The 19,147-nt window shown below is 40.8% G+C and overlaps 1 protein-coding gene across 1 annotated transcript in view; it reads right to left on the bottom strand.

Annotated features, from left to right (window-relative positions):
- CNTLN (centlein) overlaps positions 1–19,147 on the bottom strand; it is a 396,875-nt gene that overhangs the window by 184,801 nt on the left and 192,927 nt on the right. The window contains exon 14 of the mRNA XM_075825669.1: positions 2,693–2,793. Coding sequence (XP_075681784.1) covers positions 2,693–2,793 — 101 coding nt within the window. The remainder of the gene's footprint in view (positions 1–2,692; positions 2,794–19,147) is intronic.

Raw genomic sequence — 19,147 nt, 5'->3', positions numbered from 1 at the left:
TTTCACTTTTTTCACATTTTGTTATTTTGAGACATTGTGCTAAAATAAAAAATAAAAAAGTTGTTTCCCTATCATTCTGCACTCAATAACCCATAATGACAGAGTGTAAACATAATTTTAGAAATTTTTGAAAATTCATTAAAAATGAAAAACTCAAATTTCTTTGATATTGTTCTACACCTTGATTAGAGTACAACTGTGGTAAATTCACTGGATTAGACATGATTTTGAAAATGCACACCAGAGCAAAAACTAAGCCATGAGGAGGAAAGAACTGTCTGTAGAAGTTCAGAGACAAGATTGTGTGGAGGCACAGATCTGGAGAAGGGTACAAAGAAACTTTCAGTGCAGCAAAAATGTTTAAAGTGCACAGTGGTCTCCATAATTCTTAAATGGAAGAAGTTTGGAACAACCAGGACTCTTCCTAGACCTGGCCTCCCCACCGAATTACGTAAGAGAGGTGACCAAGAACCCAATGGTCACTTTGGCTGAGCTCCAAAGATCCTGTGTGCAAATGGGAGAAACTTTCAGAAGCTCAACCATCACTGCAGCACTCCACCAATCTGGGCTTTATGGCAGAAGCCTCTCCTCAGTAAAAGACACATGAACACCCGCCTGGAGTTTGCAAAAAAGCACTTAAAGTACTCTCAGACTGAGAAACAAGATTCTGTGGTCTGATGAAACCAAGATTGAACTTTTTGGCCTCAATTCTAAGTGTCATGTCTGGAGGAAACCAGGCACTGCTCATCTCCTGCCCAATACCATCCCTACAGTGAGGCATGGTGGTGGCAGAATCATGCTGAGGGGTGTTTTTCAGAGGCTGGGACAGGGAGACTGGTCAGGGTTGAGGGAAAGATAAATAGAGAAAAGTACAGAGATATTCCTAATGAAAACCTGATCCAGAGTGCTCTGGACCGAAGACTGGGCCGAAGGTTCACCTTCCAACAAGACAATGACCCGAAGGACACAGCCAAGACAACACAAGAGTGGTATAGGGACAACTCTGTGAATGTCCTTGAGTGGCCCAGCCAGAGCCCTGACTTGAACCCAAATCGAACATCTCTCAAGAGAACCGAAAAAGGCTGTCCACCGACAGTCCCCATCCAACCTGACAGAGCCTGAGAGGATATGCAGAAAAGAATGACAGAAAATCCCCAAATCCAATTGTGTGCAATCCTTGTGACATCATACTCAAGAAGATTAGAGGATGTTATCGCTGCCAAAGGGGCTTCAACTAAGAACTGAGTAAAGGGTCTAAATACTTATATCAATGCAATATTTTAGTCTTTCCTTTTCAATGAATTAGCAAAAATTACTAACATTCTGTTTTTATGAGAGTGCAGAATGAGGAGAAACAAAACTTGATTTTTTTCTATTTTAAAAACAAGGCCTCACCATAACAAAATGTGAAAAAATTAAAAAAGGGTCTTAAGACTTTCCAAATGCATTGTAGAAAAGTTTTCCTTTATTCTGCAGATGGGAAAAAGAGAAGAGCGGTCTACCTTCGTGGGAAAAGTTTGATACCTATCCCTATAAGTCTCACCCAAGGGGTTTAATGAAAAAGACCGTTCTTGTTACCCAACAAATATCTAACGTAACACTTGGTTTTGTTACAGTTACAGTTAATGTACAGTTTTTCATTAGACATTACCTTCATAAGGCTTAACCTTCTTCTTAGATAATTCCTTTAATGCTCAATGTAAACAATGAACAAAATATTAAATGTCTAAACATTCACACAACCGAGAATATAAATTATTTTTACTAGTTGAAATCGTTTCTGTGGCATAGAGTTTAAGTAGTTAAAATGTTTCTATATTCCTAACTGCAAATATCATAGTATGTGTCTACCTTTAAAATGTATGTATACAAGTGGATAAATTAGAGATCTGCAGTATCTATTTCCATAATACAATTTCACTAGCAGACTCAAGGCTGCTACAAAGAGGGCTGACGCAAAGTTGGAGAAAGAAATTCCCCATCGGCGCTCATAAAATCAGCAAGCTATAGACTGCCTTTTCTGCAAGTCCATAGTTTGCCTGTGGGACGCAAACTAAAAATAGTCTAAAACAGTCTGTATAATATTGATAGGCTATGAGGAAGCCACTGGGAATTTGATTCTATAGCAGTTTACCTGCTAAGGCTTTGGATCAGTTCTGCTTGTAGCAGGAGAAATTCTGATAGTGAGTTACATATAATGTAATGCCCTAATACTGTATATTACCGAATATGCGGATTTCGGCAGGACCGACCATCTAACGTGTATGGCGGCATCCCAACTTTCACCCGACAGGAAATGTCGGTCATGTTAAATTTCAAATATGCCCGATATTTTTGTTATTAGAGAAGACCAGTCTGGCAGCAGCTTTCTAGCTGAGGACACACGCATGCTCAACAGAGTCAAGTGTGCATGTCTATGGGAGAGTCGGGAAGAGTAGTGGCCGGCCGAACGATCAACAGCTAAATGTATGGCCAACCTAAGAATTAGATGGTCTTTTTTGGTATGTGTGAAAATATTTAGGGGGTATTCCTACCTGCGAATTAGTCTATAGGTTGGAGGGGGTTTTAACCGATCACATTCACTGTTTAGCAGTGACAAGGTCACATAATAGGCCACACAGCTATCCAGGCATGTATCTTAGAACTACAAGATTAATAGGATTATTCTGTGCACAAAACATAAAAACTGTACCTTCTCGTTCTTGCTGAAGACACATATTTAATTCTTGTATTGTGGCTTTGTCTACTGAAGTCTGCACTTTAAGCTGATCTATTTCTTCTTCCAAGTTCAATCTGTAAGAGGTTCACATAATGGTCATTAAATCACTGCAAAGTGGCAATAAAATTTTAAGCGCAGAACATGTAGAATATGAAACCGTTATGTTCTTTACTTAGTGCAAGATATATTGCAGATTCTTTCACATGATAAAATACATTTTTTTTCCTTTAAATCTTCAAGATAAAAAGGTTTTCTATACCATAGTATTCAAAAGTTTTAATTTAATTGAATGTTTTGACAAACCGGTTCCTAAGAAAAAATGGATCCATAGATTTCCTTGATAAGATTAAAGGGGTATTCCCATCTGAGTGATTTAAGGCAGTCTAATAGATGTGTCGAGAACGGGGGTCACCTGACCACTTCCTCATCTGGCGAGGCAGCCACTGAATCCAGGTATGAAATTAATGGGGTGGTGGCGCATTGCATTGATTCCTATGGGAATTAAGGGAAACAGCTGAACAAGCGGGCACCTCTCCATTCATTCCCAGCCAGGATGGGGCGGCCGCCTCACAGATGGGATGGGGGATGAGTGACCCCCATTTTGAGATTGGTCTTTGTCCCAGAGCTGTGATCTGCATATATCAGACATTTAATGCATATCCCATAAATATCTAATAACGGTTTATTACTCGTCCTTTTTATTGCCATGAGCTTGTTACTTATAAATAATGACAGACATGAATGACATAAATATTTTCCTGTCTCCATTGAGCTTTTACAGTAGGAAGAATCTTTAGCCAGATTGACAACACTTATTTTATTTGGTTTCTATGTTGCTCATCTGACATCTCTCATTGTATGTAATATTGCTTTTGATTTATCAGCCTGGATAGATCCACTGTTTATAGTAGTCCAGTTTGGATAAACTTTTATAATCCATGTGCTTTTCCCCGAAACTGATAACTGGGGACCTTGCTGATAGAAAGAATGTGGCTACTGAGCTGAAATGTTGGACAGCTGTTGGTTCAGTTGTTCGTACTGATGTTTTGCAGGAATCCGGTCCTGAATTTAAATCTGACCCTCTGCATAGGAGTTTTTATGTTCTCTTCATATTTTTTCCAGGTACTCTGGTCTCCTCCAATGCTACCTTCAAAAAAAAAAAAAACTGAACAAACATAGTGTATGTATGTGAGATTGTGAGCCATTTTGGGGGAAAGGGACTGGTTTAAATAGTAACAATCTCTGTACAGCGCTTTGGAAAATATTGCCATTATATGAGCAACTGGAAATAAATAAGTAAAATGTCAACTGGTTTTCTCTGCAGCCACATAAAAAGCAGCTTGTTGTAATCAAAGAATTTGTGAGACGATACAATAAAACATGATGTAGTATTTTCCTTTTTTTTTTTCTTTTTTTAACATAAAGGCTAGAAATACTTTTTTCATGATTTATGAACTCCGGTTTTGCCTTGACCAGCTGAGCTGTTTCAAAAGTAGTCATTCCTGGAAATGTGTGTGCAGCTTTTTATGCTGCTTTATTTCCCTACATTATATATTTTATATAACTACAGGTAAGCCTACTAGTGGAAGTTGTCCTAAACTCAACATAAATGTATGCTTACATCCAGTCTTAAAACGTATTACGTATGACAGACGTCTTTTATTCTTTTCAACTTAATCTTTATGAAACCCTAAAGTGACTGACGTTAACAGTATGGTCTCAAGAATTATGCAAAGTCAAAATATGCACCATGGACTTTAGCAACAGAGATTTATTACATCTAATACCTATTAGCAGTCTAGATGAATTGGAAATGAGCATATAAAAATGTATTACACTTCATTAAATTCAAAGTCTGAAATCATGTCTGTATTGGTCACACTCGGCAGGGCATCATTTTTCAAGTTGAGCAATGATTTTTCTTATTGATAGTGGATTAATGTGTATTTTGATTCCAGGCTGCAATAGATCTTGTTGGAGAAAGAGAAGACAAAACCTTAAACTTTGTATTACCATTCACGTAGGCAATGTATGATCAATAGAAAGAAAACAAGGCCGCTGACAAATAATGCCATACAAGGACTGAAACTGAATCTCTTCCCTATAGTGCCTATAAAATATTCACCATTTTGATTTTTTTTTAATGTTTTTAAGGCCTCAAGCTGACATTCATGGCCGCAAATCACGGATCCGCAAAACATGAACTGCATACGGATGTTTTTCGTGTGCGGTCCGTGGTTTTAATGGACCAAGGAATAGAATGGCCGAGACTGATCCGCAAACACGGACAGGAATAGGTCCTGTTCTTTAACTTGCGGAACGGACACATGGATCAGCGAAGATAATGAAAGCGTGCATGGCCTCATAGAAATGAATGTGTCAGAGTGCCATACATTAAAAAAACAGATAGCACACTGAAGAAAATCACTGAAGTGTGCTTGAGGCCTAAGGCTACATTCAGATGAGCGTAGCTAACCTCAGACGTCAAAAACTGCAGTTCTTCACGTCCGAGGAGCACCTGTGCAGGACGCGTGGACACGGATCCCCCATTGACTAAAGTCTATGGAGGGATGCTTAACACGCAGGAAAATAGGACGTCTTATTTTTTCACTGACCCTTCACACACTTAAACAACGGTCGTGTGAACAGCCCCATTGAAATACAGGAGTCTGTGTGACCGCCGTTGTTTTAACAGTCGTCACACGGACGAGATACAAGCTCGTCTGAATGAGCCCTAAGCCCTCATGCACACAAACTTATTTTTTTCCTCACGTAAATACTGGCGTAAATACGGGTCCTTGGTCACATGTATTCGACCCGTATTGCACCAGTATTTACAGACCCGTGCTCGTAAATACGGGTCCGGTGTCACCAGTATTCCACCCGTATTTAAGGGCACGTTTTCGCTGCAAAATTGCACTGCACTAATCGGCAGCCCCTTCTCTCTATCAGTGCAGGATAAAGAGAAGGGACAGCCCTTTACGTAGTAAAAGTAAAAGAAATTCATACTTACCCGGCCGTTGTCTTGGTGACGCGTCCCTCTTTCGACATCCAGCCCGACCTCCCTGGATGACGCGGCAGTCCATGTGACCGCTGCAGCGGTCAAATGGGCTGAAACGTCATCCCGGGAGGCCGGACTGGAGAAAGAAGCAGGGAGTTCTGGGTAAGTATGAACTTCTATTTTTTTTTACACGTTGATCTATATTGTGATCGGTAGTCACTGTCCCTGGTGCTGAAAGAGTTACGGCCGATCGTTTAACTTTTTCTGCACCCTGGACAGTGACTATTTACTGACGTCGCCTAGCAACGCTCCCGTAATTACGGGTGGACACACGTAGTCACCCGTAATTACGGGAGCCCCATAGACTTCTATGGGCTGCCCGTGCCGTAATTACAGCCTGAAATAGGACATGTTCTATATTTTTCAATGGCACGGGCACCTTCCCGTAAGCATACGGGGAGGTACCCGTGGCCAATAGAATTCTATGGGCCCGTAATTACGGGCATTTTTACGTTCGTATGCATGGGGCCTAAAAGGGTAACAACGTTGAACGCTGTGGAAGCAACTAGGCTTTCACATTTAACATTAATACACACTCTTTAGTGTGTATTCAAAGGAGGCGGCGTGTGATTTTCTCTTATCTATCCCATACAACTAAACAGAGTTGTTTCTGCAGAACAAGTCTGCCGTGTGTGAATATGCCTTTAGTAGTTCCAGCAGCAGTTGTCCTATGACTGATTCTATGGGAAACACATCTTTTTATGCAACTTTTTTTTTTGCCCCGATTGACGTAAATGGGCTAGAGACACCTCATTACAACTTGACTGCAATGTAACATCTGGCCACTGGGATATAACACAGCAATGCAAAAATCAGGGTAAAAACACCTCGTGTTAAAAGACCTATTTTTTTCTAATAGAAAAAACCCTGGAATTTAAACTGCAACATTTACAAGGCAGAACATGCGCCAAATTTGTGCAAATTCAATAAATCTGAGAAGTGGCCGGGAAAAGTGTGCATGGTCTTCAAGGAGACGTAGTTTAAACCAAATTTATTAAGTGGGGTGAGAAGAAATGTTGCAAAACTATGGAGCAAATCTACATCTGCTCCTAGCAGGCCTACAAATATATTTTGCCTCTCATTAAGTTCAAAATGTGCCAAATTTATTAATAGACGTGCACCTTTTAATAAAATGAGAACAAATCTTGCCAACTACACACTCCACTTCACTGGCATAAAATACGCCAATATTAGTAAATTAATCTATCATTTATATGTAAAAATTGGACCCATTTATTAAATGCAAGTGAAACAACACCAGCCCCAATTAGCCTTCAGTTTTCATATTCTATCTTATATATCACAAGTAACCAATGGGATTCAAAGTGGAAGTTTGGAGGGAAGGGAGCCCAGGAGGCCCTGAGTGGACACAGACAGCAGAGGGCTTCACTGCAAGAACAGTATCTGGGGCCTCTAAGCATAACTCCCTAAGGGTATGTAAAGAGGTGGCTAAGTTTCTCAGCCTCAGATTTTGCCACAAATCGGCAAAAAAATCTGCATGTGTTACATGCAGATTTTTCCGTGGATTTTACCTTCGGTCTTAAAAAGGGGTAAATCTCGCATTGAAAATCCACAGCTTTTCGGCAACATAATAAAAACGCTCATATTTCCACGCTGAATTTTCGGCAACATAATGAAAACGCTCATCTTTCCGCGCTGAATTTTTCCGCTACACCTCATCCACATGTATTTTACTGTGAATTGCTGTGGATTCGTGGTGCAGAATCCACACCACAAATCCACGGCAATTCTGCAATGTCTGAATATAACTACAGTATTGTAAGGGTATTATCAGTTATGAAATTCATTAGCTCAGTCTCTTATGTGCAAAATAATACAGTAGCAAGCGGTTTTAAAGGTGACAGTGGACCCCCTTAACTTCTGGGCACCTGTGCAACTGCAAAGTTTGCACATATAGCATGTAGACCGCGGGCCCTGACTGTCTGTATGGGTTCAAGACACTACTGATAGAAGCCGTGTGCCGTAGACAAATGTTGAGTACATCATAAGGTACAGAGCTATTTTGGAGAAAAAATAAATCCTTTCCCAAACCATATACAGTGACACCGTCGCACCACTTATTTCTAATACTTTAAAGACAAATCTGAAATTTTCTAAAGTTGGTAATCGTTAAGTTAACCTGTAAAGTGGATTATTCATTGAATCGCTGATCGCTCGGGGTCCGACTCCTGGGACCCCCGACAATCAGCTGTTTTGATGGGGGTGCAAGGCTCGTACGAGTGCTGCTTCCCCTTCATTTCTACTTGCTCACTGTGAATGTTCGACATGCATTTAGCGGCAATTCACAGGTATGGCCACCTTTTCTCCCATTGAAGTAGATGGGAAAAGAAGGCTGCAATACCTGTGAATTGCCACTAAGTGCGTGTCGATGATTCCCAGTGAGCAAGAAAAAATTAAGGGGAAGCAGCGCTCGTATGAGCACTGTACAACCTTCAAAAACAGCTGATTGGTGGGGGTCCCCGACCCATCAGCTATTGATGGCCTAACCTGAGGATAGGTAATCAATTTTTAGGGACTGGAAAACCCCTTTAATATTGGGCTAATAAATGTAAGGTTAATTCTCACTTTTTGAAAATTTCATTTTTGTTTAAGTAAAGATCCACCTTTGAGATTATGAATCAAAAGTAACATAGATGTGCAAGTTAATAACCTAGCAGGACAGTGAGCAGCAGGGGCCTTTTCACTGCATCGTCAGCGCTTACTGCCGACAACCTAAACTGCATAAGATATGCTGATGCACATTTTACCTCTACAGATTTTGAACTTTCTTTACTGAATAGTGAAACAAGCACCATGTAACATACACTCTTGCATAAAAATAATTTATGTGGTGACTTGTGATCCATATATACTTTACTATGAAAAAGATACATACTATGTTTTACAATACACGTGAATAACTTTTTTCTATTATCAGCCACATGGTGATAGAGGTTAAACTCATGAACACTACCTTGCAAACGGATAGGGGCTGTGGCATTAAAATAATGTGAGATCCATTTCTTCATGTTATCTGTAAAGGGAAGTGTTCTATATATTTAGATCTATGTACATGTGAGTGCAGATATTCCTCCAGAGATAGGTGTGTATCTCTACCCTTTGGGGGAGGGGGGGGGGAAGACAGTAGACATTCCCACTGCCTGCCCTCCCCCCTCTCCAGGTAATGAGATTCCATGAGGGTAGCCATAAACAGTCCCATGGCCCCCCTGCACATGCATTAGCATGTGATGTCATACAGACGTGCACGGACAAGGTATAAGAGTGGCAACAGGCATGCTGATGGCTCTCTCACTTCCTGCTCACCAGACACCAACAGACCTCTTTACCCCATGCACCGCTAAGTATCTCCCCCTCACCTACCCTTCTCCCACCCGTACATTCTCCTGGTAACGATTTTCCTTCAATGGTCTACAGCTTTCCCCTGATATTTAACCCATCATGCAGGCCTGCCGAACTCACTTAACAGGACCTGGACAGCAGCCCTCTCAGCTACAACACCCTTTGTCCTCGCTTTCCCCACAGCCCTTTATTGTGTAGTTACAGGGATAGTTAGAGCCAGGTGGGGGAGGGTCTCATAGATAGTAAGTGAATGCATTGTAATATAACTTATATGTATGAAAAAACAAAAAAAGGAAATCAGATATTGGACATAAACCAGCACAGAGTGTGCTGGTTTATGTCCAATATCGGTTTTCCTTTTTTTGTTTTTTCATACTATCTACTTGGACGGCACCGTGCATAATAATGTTTGCATTTTTCTAGGTGATTAATTGGATAACCTTTCTAGTTTTTTTCTATGTAACTAATATGTATGTTTAGATAAGTGGGTGGTGGTATAGATTAGGATTGTGATACCTTGTTTATACTGTACCAAGTGTGGTGTTAGTGTATTCAATACATATTAAGTTATGTGTATTGGGATACACTGATACTATACTGTGATTATTTACTGTGTTTGGTGTATTTTTTATCTAAGTGTTATAACGGTTTGTATTAATAAATATTGCTTTATTTACTATACAGTTGTATACACTTCGCCGCAAAGATATTAGATTGGAGTTAATACAGGAGAAAGGTAGGGGAAACTAGGCATAAAACTAGTGACCCTAATATAAAGGAGGTAGTAGTAGTAGTAGTAGTAGGCGACACTAGCCGGTGAACCGCACTAACTACTCGCTCTTTAACATAATTCTCAAGATAATTCACGATATAGTATCAGTATACCTCAATACATATAATAACGTAATATGTACTAAGTATACTAATACTACACGTGGTATAGTATAGGCCAACCCAATACCCCAATCAAACTTCAAATACATGGGTCAAGAATATTGGTGCTGGTATCAAATGCAGAATGTTTCATATACAATCCACGCGACTAACTGCACTGAAAGAGGCATACTCCTCCCAGGAGCAAATTGCACCATTAATCCCGTATTAGGCATTGATGTGGCGAATCAGAAGGGAAGAACTCCTGTGACTCCAGAAAAGAGGCACGACATCCGTCCAGACACCCCTGTGAGACACAAGACAAATCCTCTTGGGTTTGGCACTGAACTGAGAAAGCTCCTGCTAGACTTCAGTGAGGAAGAGGATGTCGTGGAGAAACTGGAAGATTTCCAACATCGAGCCACCATTCAGTTGGAACATTACACAACGAAGATCACAGGAATTGTAAACAACCTCGAGACGGACTCGGAAGTGTCTAAGTGGGAAAGCCTATTCGGATATTGTCCGAAGGCCACTTCCTTCTTTAACTTGCTCATCCACCCGGTGATAATCCTTTTCATTCTTGTAGTAATCATGTATTTTGGACTGTTCTTCGTGTACAGACAAATGAAAGGACTGGTCGACCAAGTACAAGAGGTCAAGCATAAAGCCATGAATATATTTGTAGACTGGGTTTAAGGACCTAATGAGTCAATGGGTCGTACAAAAACTTCTAAGGTGTACATATAGACATTCTAGGTGGTGATATGTGTCCGCAACATAGGCATACTCAGTGAGGACATGCCTGTCCCACAGTTAGTGAGTGTGCACGTGTAGGCGGGCATATATTTAAAGCCTGTAGTCACCCCATTTACATGTGTACCTTTCACATGTTTATGGAGGAGTAGTGAGAGATACTGTTTGAGAATGAATCTCTATATGTACATATACCTATGGTTGGGGGGGGGGCATATTTTTGTATGTTTGGTTATTTTACACTTTGTTTATATGATTGGGTAGTGTGTAGGAACACTTAGCGACAGGTAAGGTACACACACACCCTTGTAGGTATTTTCCACGTCAACCGGAGAACTGGTACGGTCAATACGATGATAGATTGAATGTCAGAGGGGAAATGGAAGGCGATGCTCCTCCCCACAGTAGATTCATAGGTACCAAGACATCACCTCCTCCTCAGGGATGTTAACCTGCCATTATAATGACCTGGTTATCGACCCACAAAGATTGTTTCATCTTCAATCAAGTAACGAACTGTGTATTGAGGCAAAAGGACGGCGAAAGCCATTCCAAGGCTGCCTTACACGGGTTGGCATGCAAAAATTGGATCGGCCGCTGGAAAGACCAGTTGATGACTCTAAAGAGGAAGGAATTCCAAGCAAGAAATAACAAGGACTCGAGGTTTCGTATAAGCTTCATTCAGTTGATGGAATTTAAGGTTTTGTCTGAGCTATGGACACTGGACTGACGGGAAGATGTCCTTGAGGCGATAAGTGATGTCGAGTACCTAAATCAAAAAGTATACTTCATTCCATCTAAGACCATTACCGGTAACAAGTAAGGTCGAGGGGGTAAATACAACCCCCACAAACACTTCACTAAATTGCATTGTCGAGTCCCCGACAACAGGGGGATTGTAAAGGGAAGTGTCCGCTTTTAATGGAGATGGAGTGTATGTATGTATATATATATATATATATATATATATATATATATATATACACACACACACCCACCCATACCTACATACACACTAGTCCTTCTCAATGAAATAGAATATAAAAAAGTTAATTTATTTCAGTAATTTAATTCAAAAAGTGAAACTCATATTATATAGCTTCATTACATACAGAGTGACCTATTTCCAGCATTTTTTTTCTTTTAATGTTAACGATTATGGAAACCATTAATGAAAACCCAACATTTAGTCTCTCAGAAAATGTGAACATTAAAAAAAGCCCAATTTCAAAAATTATTTTTAATACCGAAATGTTGTCCTACTGAAAAGTATGTACAGTATGTGCACTTAATACTTGGTCGGGGCTCCGACTCTGCATGAATTACTGCATCAATGTGCTGTGGCATGGAGGCGATCAGCCTGTGGCACTGCTGAGGTGTTATGGAAGCCCGGGTTGCTTTCATAGCGGCCTTCAGCCTGTCTGCATTGTTGGGTCTGGTGTCTCGTCTTCCTCTTGACAATACCCCATAGATTCTCTATGGGGTTTAGGTCAGATGAGTTTGCTGGCCAATCAAGCGCAGTGATACTGTGGTTATTAAACTAGGTATTGGTACTTTAGGCAGCGTGGGCAGGTACCAAGTTCAAGAGGATGATGAGACCACAGACCCAATAATGCAGACGAGCTGAAGGCCACCATCAAAGCAACCTGGACTTCCATAACACCTCAGCAGTGCCACAGGTTGATCGCCTCCATGCCACACCGCAATGATGCAGTAATTCATGCAAAAGGAGCCCCAACCAAGTATTGAATGCATATACTGTACATACTTTTCAGTAGGACAACATTTCAGTACTAAAAATAATTTTTTAAATTGGGCTTATATAATATTGTGATTTTCTGAGACACTAAATTTTGCATTTTCATTAATTGTTAGCCATACTCCTCAACATTTAAATAAAAAAATGCTGGAAATAAATCACTCTGTGTGTAATGAATCTATATAATATATGAGTTTCCCCTTTTGAATTAAATTTCTAAAATAAATTAACTTTTTAATGTCCCATGAGCCAGGTCCGTAATCACAGACCTGGTCGTGGGAATCTACTCAAAACAGGACAATGACAATTAGTAATTGCCCTGACTTGATCAGCAGAGAGCGTGAGACAGGAGATACTGTCTTTGATCTCCTGTCTCCACACACTGTAGGGGGCCGGAGAGGTAATTGGGGATGTATCCTGTGGTGCACTCGTGCATCACAGGACATCCCCCACTGATTAACTTACCTCCCTCTGCGTGCTCATGAGTCGGCCGGTGACGTCAGATCACCGCGCCGACACATGTGAGCCGGGGGCGAGCAGCACTATTATGCCTGCGCCTGGCTCAGGAGAGAGTGTATCGGCTGGGCTTTAATAGCCCTGCGCCGGTACATCTGCTCTCTGTTTCCAGCTCCACCAACGGACCTCTCCTCTCCTGGTTTCCTCTCCCCGGCTCACCGCTCCACCGACGTCCTCCACTATGCACGGACGCTCACCGCTCCACCAACGATCCCCTGGACAATGAGCGCTAAGTATCCACGTGTAGCAGCAGCTACACGCAACTCTCTCTTCTACATAACGAGCACATACCCTTGCTTCTCCCCCCTACTCTCTCCCTATACAACGAGCCAACACCTACACTTAAAGGAACAGTGTCATCACAAATAATTTTTTTATATGTTAAAGATGTTAGTGCTTTAATAAAAACGTTTATATTCATTTGTGTGTTTGTGTTTTACTTTTTCTTATTTTTACACTTTTTCTTCCCTATGGGGGCTGCCATTTTTTGTTCCATTTCTGTGTGTGTCGATTAACGACACACACAGACATGGAATACGGCAGCCACAGTCCCATAGGGACTGCGAACGGCTCCCGTCCCATTGACTGCCGTGTACGGCGTCTGTGTGGGAACTGCGCATGCGCCGCTCCCACACAGTCCTATTCGAAATTGGCGCCGTCCGGCGCCATTTTCCTGTGGACCGGAAGTCGCGGCCGGACAGTAATATTACTACTTCCGGTCGCGGCTTCCGGACTTGTGCACATGGAAGAGCGGCAGCAAACGGAGTGGACGGGCCGGAGGGAGCCGCGGCGGCAGGAGCAGGTAAGAGATTTCAATGTATGTTAGTGTTTGTGTGTGTTTACTACTGTATGTAAACCTACTACACTGTGGGTTACCTCAAAAAATGGCGACACACAGTGTAGGAGGTTAAACCTTTCAAACCCCTCGTTTATCCCGGCATTAGCCAGGATAAAGGAGGGGGGAATGCTGAGAGCTCACTAGAGCGAGGGCTTTTAACCCAATGTTGCAATGCTGCAATTTTGGGAACAGCTCCATCTAGTGACCAAAAATGGGTAGTATTGTAAATTAGAAATAATTTATAATATTTCCTGGCTCGTGCAAAAAAAAAAAAAAAAATTTGAACAATGTTTAATCACCCACACACTAAATGTTTAATTTTTTAAAAAAAAACATGTTTTTCTGGCAACACATTCCCTTTAACCCTTACTTCTTCCCCCTATACAACGAGCACAAACCCTTTATACAACCTACACTTCCCTAGTAATCCTTTCTCACCTGCCTGCACATTATCCCCTGGTCCCTTTGTTACACTTGAAAACCTAAAAATAGAGTCAAAACCACGCTATTGCGGATAAAACTTATAATTTTTATTGATACAAAACAGAACAATTCACATTTTAAAATCAAAGAGGATTACCACAGTGTAAAAAATAGAGGCCAGACAACGACTAATATTAGATTATATATAACTATATATAAAATACATATGTTGTAATGTCATAAATAAACCTAGAGCAACTCCAAAAATAGAAAAGTAGCTAATGTTCTAGACAGCATGTAAAGTCCCAGGTCAAAGTTCACAAGTGAGAGCATGGATGCATATTGGCAACTGTCCCAAACAAATGGCTACATGAAAGATACGTATTGCTGTAAGATAGCAGCTTACCCATAGGTGAATAATGTGCTGTCTGGCGTCACACCTGACGCGCGTTTCGGCTGAAAGCCTTTGTCTGGGGGTGGTGCCAGAGAGTCAGGAAGAAGTATTTATGCGTCAGACCGCCAATCAGATGCATTAGCGCTAACCAACCATATCAGTCCCAGCTGGTAAGTGGAACGTCAATCATCCGGACAATACAGGAAGTGGAGAACAGACGCACCAAGCGTCATGTATCCGGCGCACCACAGGGCTCAGGAAGAGACCCTATAGAGTGTGCATGCGTGTACTACACTCCGACACACGTGACCAGCACAGAATCATCTGTGCAGGTCACCTGTGAAGGATGTAGGTATTGCGCTGGATTGCCACATGATCGGACAATACATCCTATGGGCTTAAATGAGAATTTGGGCTTTGCGGCATTTCTGTAGATGGTGTCTGGATCTCCTGTGTGTGGTGTTTTTAGGGTGTCCAGTAATGACGTAATTATTTTAAGCAGGGTATATGAGGGCAGCAGGGTATATGAGGGCAGCAGGGTATATGGTGGCAGCAGGGTATATAGGGGCAGCACAGATATCTTCATTTTATCTGTTCTACTTTAATATTGAACACACACTTTTACAAAGAGACAAACACATGCAGAGACAGAGACAGACACACACTGTAACATATACACATACAAACACAGAGACACATACTGTATAAACAGACACATACTGTATACATACACATAGATACTCACCATCTCTTCTTGCAGACAGGATCACAGGCGTCTTGCAGGACGGGCTGTGGGCAGAGCTTCCTCCTCTGCTACTCGGCTCTTATTTACTCCATCTGTGTAACTAAGAGCAGAGCACAGAGTAGAGGCAGAGCCCAGTGGTGCCCCCTACATGCTGGGAGGGTGCAGCACCCTGTGCGCTCGCACACCCCTAAGGCCGGCCCTGCCTGTAGCCTATAGTATTCATTTGTATGTGCGTCCTGAGGACGCGCATACAAGTGAATGTGGCTGTCGCTAGAACCGAAGCCCCCTCCGGTGCTAGCGACACCACTGCATCCGCCCGCTGCCCGTGAGTTTGCGGGCTTTAAAGTTTCGTGAGCGGGCGGATCGCTTATAGGGAACACTGATTGAGATACACAGATACTATACTGAGATATAAAATACACCAAACTGTAAATAATCAAAGAGTGATTACTGTCTGTAATAATAAATATTACATTTATTTCTACTATACAGTCGTATCCACTTAATAGCAAAGTGATTACATTGACGCTAGTAAAAGAAAAAGGTAGGGGAAATAGGCATAACCATAGTGACCCTGACAGAAAGAAGGTAGTAGTAGTGGCGACACTAGCCAGTGAACCCCGCTATTACTACGCACCCTTTTACATCACAGAAGAATTTTAGCCCTGAAGTGAAGGTACACTCTTAAACACCATTTTTTTTTTTTTTTATTAATGGGTATGAAATTCCACTTCTTAACAGCGTTCAGAGCTCTATTTTTCTAATAAAAGAGGTCCACAACCCCTGCATAGACATAAAAAACAACAGACTGGTTGACTGTAACCTGTACTAGAAGTAGCTTAACTCATACTGTTATACACATTTAACTCAATAATACAACAGTATGCAGCAAGCTCCTAAGCTCCCTCTAGTGGCAGCTGCAGGCAGTCAGCATGTTATCTTTTAAATCCATTCATGGGCAGGGTATTTAGAGCTCTGTATCATAAAAAGAACCTCAGAAACATCATGATGATAAAAAGGTGGATATACATTTTAAAGGCGTTGTCTCAAAGACAACTTTTGTTCATATGTCCTATTAGTACTGTTATATTAGTACTATTAGGGCATATGGACATCATGGGGGGGGTTCACATTTGAGTAGCCTAATTTGAATGGCAGCAAGTAATACTACATTTTCTCTGCAGCAGCTGATGTACAGATTTAGGTAACAATAGTTCACTTATATGGTATGTGCACACGATAACGACAATTACGGCTGAAATTACTGAGCTGTTTTCAGGAGAAAACAGCTCCTGCATTTCAGACGTAATTGCTCGTACTTGCGTTTTGGGAGGCGTTAATTACAAACGTAATTTGGAGCTGTTCTTCATTGAAGTCAATGAAAAACGGCTCAAATTACGTCCCAAGAAGTGTCCTGCACTTCTTTGACGACGCTGTTATTTTACGCGCCGTCTTTTGACAGAGACGCGCGTAAAATTACAGGTCGTCGGCACAGTACGTTGGCAAACCCATTGAAATTAATGGGCAGATGTTTGCTGACGTATTTGAGCCGTGTTTTCAGGCGTAAAACGCCTCGTTTACGCCTGAAAATAGGTCGTGTGCACCCAGCCATAGAATTATACAATTGGACCTATCTGATTTTTCTGTCGCACCTTTCTGCTGAATTGTCAAAATAATTGCACAATTATATTTCCAATGATACTAATAAAAGTTAGATTTATATAGAGTATACATAACATACCCTACCTATTAGTCTTCCATTTTCTATGAAAACACAGTTTTACCTTTAAACAGTGTATGAGAAAAAAATAAGAAAATTTAGAGGCAGCAAACGAAATAAGGGGATTGTTTTAATTGAAGCACCAAAGATTAAGAAAACTGCAGTCTTAGGCGGAGTTCACACGTTGCAGATTTGACGCAAGTCTCGCACTTTGTATTGCAAAGGGTAAAATCTGAGACGAAATTCTGTGTGTGTGTGTGTGTGTGTGTGTGTGTGTGTGTGTGTATTTATTTGGGCAGAGTACACTATAAATACAATCTTCATCTTTACAATGTGTACATATTGCCCTAATCATTAAGTCATATATAACCCTATTCCCAATAGCATATGGCCAACTACAGAGACCATTTTATCGTCAACCTATTAAAATGAATGTACATTACATGCTGCATAAACTTTATAAATACACTGCATTTTTTTTATTTAGTATTGAATTTGAGTTAAACCTATTTTATAGTCAAGAGCTACATTCACAATTCTCCTTCATTCACAGATTAAATCTAGGCATCTACATAAAATTTGCTCTGATAATTTTGTATGGTGGGAAATGTAGTCTTTACAACATGCTACAGGTTTATTTTAAAAAAACAGGCGTTTTTCAAAGCCGATTCGCACTCGTGCGGGACACATTTTCACGGATCCCTCATAGACTTAACTCTATTAAGGAATCTGTGAAAGCAGACAAAAATAGGACATTACCTTTCCACAGGGCATTCATACTGTCCGTTAAAACAACAGCCGTGTGAATAGCCCCGTAAAAATACATGCAGCCGCGTGACGGGAGTTAAAAAATAAATAAATAAAAAGGCTGTCACACAGACTATTTCAACATTCGTCCGAATATGCCCTAAGAGCATTTTTACACAGTCAAAATTTGCACAAGGCAAATCCACCGTGGATTTTGAAGGTAATACACAGAAAAAATCCGCTGCTGAAACCCGGATTTCTGCTGCGGATTGGCCTTACGCACATTAGTTCCAATGAAGGTTAATGGAGAAATTGTGCAGCTTTTCAGTGGTGAATCTACGCCAATAATGAACATGCTGAGGATTTTAAAAAATTCATTTAAAAAAAATTTTTTTTTTTTAACGTGAGTTGGAGGCGGAGTGCCTGTGAAGTCCACAATATGTAAATATGGCCTAAGCCAGTGGTCCCCAACCAGTGGCTCGGGAGCCAAATGTGTTTCCCAACCCCCTTCTGTGTAACTCGCCATAGAAACCCTGAGTTATAATCATATGCTCGTTACAATATGACATCCACATTAACAATATTACACACATCCTATTCCCAGAAAAGTGCCAATTTGGGTGGTGGAATAGCAGTAGGTAAAAGATCAAACTGAAATATTTACCTGCAAATTGAAATTTCATGATTTTGTGTTTTTTTTTTACATTTAGTATGTTAACATTTTTACTTAAATGTGATGGCCGGTCATCACTCAAAATGAAATGTGGGTCACAATGTATAGGTTGGGAAACGCTGGCCTAAGATGTTAAGAAAGTATCGGATAGCCAACGATAACTTAGCAGAGCATTGCTAGCAGGACTTTGCTATAATACAGTCTGTAACATATGCTTAAGTTTTGTATGCAGCCCTCCTTTTCACCATCAGTTATATTGGTAAGTGAGCAGTACAGGAATGATGCTGGTATTGCATTGACCAGCTAAGCGCAAGAACTGTAGGTGTAGCATAAGATACAATTTCATCTTAGAAGGCAGAGCAGTCTCAGTTTAACACCAAACAACATCCTATATATGAGTCGTCATGGTTTTGTTGATGTTGAAACCTAATTAATAAAATTACGCTTTTTTAAATGTACAAATTAACAATTAATGGCCTATCCATCTATCAATCATTCCTTCGTTCGTTCAGATTAATAGAAGCATATACATACAATCTGTTCACTGCTTAGGAAACAATAAT

This window comes from Rhinoderma darwinii, chromosome 1, assembly GCF_050947455.1.
Source record: "Rhinoderma darwinii isolate aRhiDar2 chromosome 1, aRhiDar2.hap1, whole genome shotgun sequence".
In the NCBI taxonomy this organism is placed as follows: domain Eukaryota; kingdom Metazoa; phylum Chordata; class Amphibia; order Anura; family Rhinodermatidae; genus Rhinoderma; species Rhinoderma darwinii.
Note: the sequence above shows the minus strand (reverse complement) of the source record. Positions and strands in the feature narration are given on the sequence as shown.